Raw genomic sequence first — 3,144 nt, forward strand, 5'->3', positions numbered from 1 at the left:
TTTTTTTTTTTTTTTTTTTTTTTAGAAATTGGTTGTTTATTCTCCGTAAATTGGTGCTTATTCTCCTTATTTCCACCTTGCTTATTAATGTGTGACTGCAGAACAACTCAAGACCACTCGGTTGTTGTTCCTACTCACTCAGTGGCCTGAGCAGTGGGAGCTGCAGACCAGTCTTCAGTGGCTGGCTGGGCACTCCAGTCTTCAGTAGGGAACTGCTGGATAGGCACAGAGGGCACCTGCACACCTTCAGACCAGTCTGCAACCTCAGGTTGAGTAGCAGTGAACTCAGGAGCTGGAGCAGTCCATTCACCCTGAAATTCCTCCTTGGTCACAGCCTTTTCAGCAGCAGCCTGCTCTTCCTTTTCAATCTCTTCAGGATCTCTGTAGAAGTATAGATCAGGCATAACCTCCCATAGGTGCTCACCGGAAATGGTGCCACGCATGCGCAGAACTTCTGGGGCCAGCATCCACCACATCAGACCCACAGAATGAGCTCCCTTGTTGTTGCATGGAATGGCAATGTCCACATAGCACAGAGGAGAGTCTGTGTTACACAAAGCAATGGTAGGCAGATTGACATAGGATGCTTCTGTAAGAGGCTGGTGGTCAGCCCTGGGATCAGTAACCACCAGAAGACGTGGCTCCCGGAAAGCTGCCTGGATCTGGTTAGTGAAGGTTCCAGGAGTGAAGCGGCCAGCAATAGGGGTGGCTCCAGTGGCAGCAGCAAACTTCAGCACAGCCCGCTGGCCAGTATTCCTAGAGGATATGACACTGACATCAGCAGGGTTTTCAATGGCAACAATGGCATGAGCTGCCAGCAGAAGCTTCTCCCAGGTCCTCTTCAGATTTATGATGTAGATACCATTGCTTTTCCTTTTGTAGATATACTGTTCCATCTGGAAATCAAGGTTAGTGCCACCTAAGTGGGTTCCTGCTGCAAGGAATTTGAGGACATCCTCCTCCTTCATTTGCAGGACATCAAGGGCTCCGGACATTGTGACAGTTTCCCTTTAAAGTTACGACGGGAATCAAGAACAACGCCATATGGATCCCTCCCTGGGTAGCGCGGAAAGGCTGTCTTATATACTTTGAAATCAGACAGAATTGGATTCCACAACTCTCTGAAACTATTTCAAGAACCTACTTTAGAATGCCTTCTTCTTTATCATAGCAACCTTCAACTTCTGGATTCATTGTCTGTTCTGTTCTCTACTGTTCCAAAGCTGCCTGGAGGTTTTTCTGCAGGGAACAGTTTGTCAGTGTTCATTCAGGATTTAGTTCTATTGCTTACATATATTCCAGGATGGTTTGAATGAGGTGGGCTTAGAATTAGATCTTTTTTTTTTTTTTTTAACATGAGATCTTAGAAGAAACACTTAGCTTTTGCCCCAGAGAGTGAAATACCCAGCATTAACTCCACTGTGCCTGGGATCATGGGGAAAACGGGTTCTTACAGATAGAATGTCACCCATTTTTCCCATTGCCTTTCTCACCATGACATGCTCTCTGGACCCGTAGGGCCATCCTTTGCTCAGAAAGCCCTGAAAAGTTTCAACCTTGATAGAATTCTTTATGCATGCAGGACTCAAGTAGCGAGTAGCGTATTCCATAGGGACCACATATATTCCCTGATGCTTGCAGGATCTCATACAAGTTGAGCAAAGACTGTATTATCTCCTCACATAACATTTATATTTCTTAGACTGGGTGTGTGGCTCAGTGGTAGAGTGCTCACCTAGCACTGGGTTCAATCCTCAGCACCACATAAAAATAAAATAAAGATATGTGTCCACCTAAAACTAAAAAAGTATTTTAAAAAATTATATTTCTTTTCTATGTCCCTTTAGAACTGTCTAAGTTGTCTTCCCCTGTAAGTTTTTCACCATTGTTGATGAGGTTTCACTTTTATAGTTACTCTGTTTTGGGACTCTCATTTAAACATATCAGAGGAGTCAAGAAGCAAAAGGAAGTCATTGAAAAATACACAAAAGGAGGGGCACTGGCTGCCCAAGAAAAGTACAAACCAACAGACAACAACAAAGGAGAGACTGAGGCAAGGCATTAGAAAGGAAATTAAAGGAAACTCCCCTTTCTATTCTTACATTTACCTTAACCACACTACTGACATCAAAGTCCATCTTTTCCACACCAAACTATTTCCTCTCAAGTAAGAAACTCCCGTGGGCAACATTCTGCACCATCTATTCTTCCCTATCCCCCCCCCCCCAAATCATACATTTAGGTTCTTTGCAAATCTTGTGTGGGTAATAGATCATTCTTCCTGACTTACTCTCATTTTGCCCTCAGAATAGCTTAGCATTTCTGGAATCAGACTGTGGGAAGCACGACATCTTCAGTGGAGAACTGTATTTGTCCAATAGAAGTTGAATAGTTCATCCTCTTAGACAAAGCACCTTGGTCCACTCAGTCTGCTTTGCCAAAACACCCCAACCGGGTGGCTTATGAACAACAGAAATTCACTTCTTACATACCAGAGACTGAGAAGACCAAGGTCAATGTGCAGGCAGATTGAGCATCTGTGAGGACCTGTTCCTCTAGTGGTTACTCTGATTGCTTTTTTAACCTGAGACTCTTCATAAACTATGAATCTTACTTAGGACCCTGCCCTCATGATCTAATCACCTACCAAGAGTCACACCTCTTGACTGACACCATTTTTTTTTGGGGGGGGGTGATAGACCCAACCTGATCTTTTCTTAAAATTGGACATCTCGCCACAAAGCCATGAAAAGATAATTTCGGCTTTACTATAAATTACTGCAAATTCTGAACCTGCTTGGAATGCCTGCCCGTGCCTTGAACTCACCCATGCCTGACTCTCTGACCAGATAGCAGCCCTCTCTGAAACTTTAGTGACGCCTCACAAATCTTGGCCTTCCCTGGCCAGACAACGACCCTCTCTGAGGCTCTAATGGTCCTCATAAATTCTGATGTTGGGACCAGCAAAAAAAAAAAAATATATGTAAACTACCATTAGTGTGATGCATTGTCAGAGTTCTGTTATCTGTAACCCCCCCCTTTTGTGTAACTTTCTGGGCTATAAAGCTGGGCAAGCAAGAAAGCTGCAGTGGCTGTCTTTGTTCCCCGCCAGTTTTTGGGAGGGAGAGGCAGCCCAGGCCGGGT

General features: G+C 44.4%; 1 protein-coding gene across 1 annotated transcript; it reads right to left on the reverse strand.

The window, feature by feature from the left end:
• Positions 1–17: 17 nt before the first annotated feature.
• Positions 18–1,066, reverse strand: LOC107134852 (40S ribosomal protein SA-like). The gene has a single exon (XM_015476871.2). It carries the CDS (start codon positions 993–995, stop codon positions 135–137), a length of 861 nt encoding a protein of 286 aa, XP_015332357.1. The 5' UTR covers positions 996–1,066; the 3' UTR covers positions 18–134.
• Positions 1,067–3,144: the final 2,078 nt, after the last annotated feature.

This window comes from Marmota marmota, unplaced genomic scaffold (assembly GCF_001458135.2).
Source record: "Marmota marmota marmota unplaced genomic scaffold, marMar, whole genome shotgun sequence".
NCBI classification, from domain to species: Eukaryota; Metazoa; Chordata; class Mammalia; order Rodentia; family Sciuridae; genus Marmota; species Marmota marmota.

What these genes read in the sequence shown, in the direction of transcription:
- LOC107134852 (XM_015476871.2), bottom strand. Translation starts at nt 995, where the DNA reads ATGTCCGGAGCCCTTGATGTCCTGCAAATGAAGGAGGAGGATGTCCTC.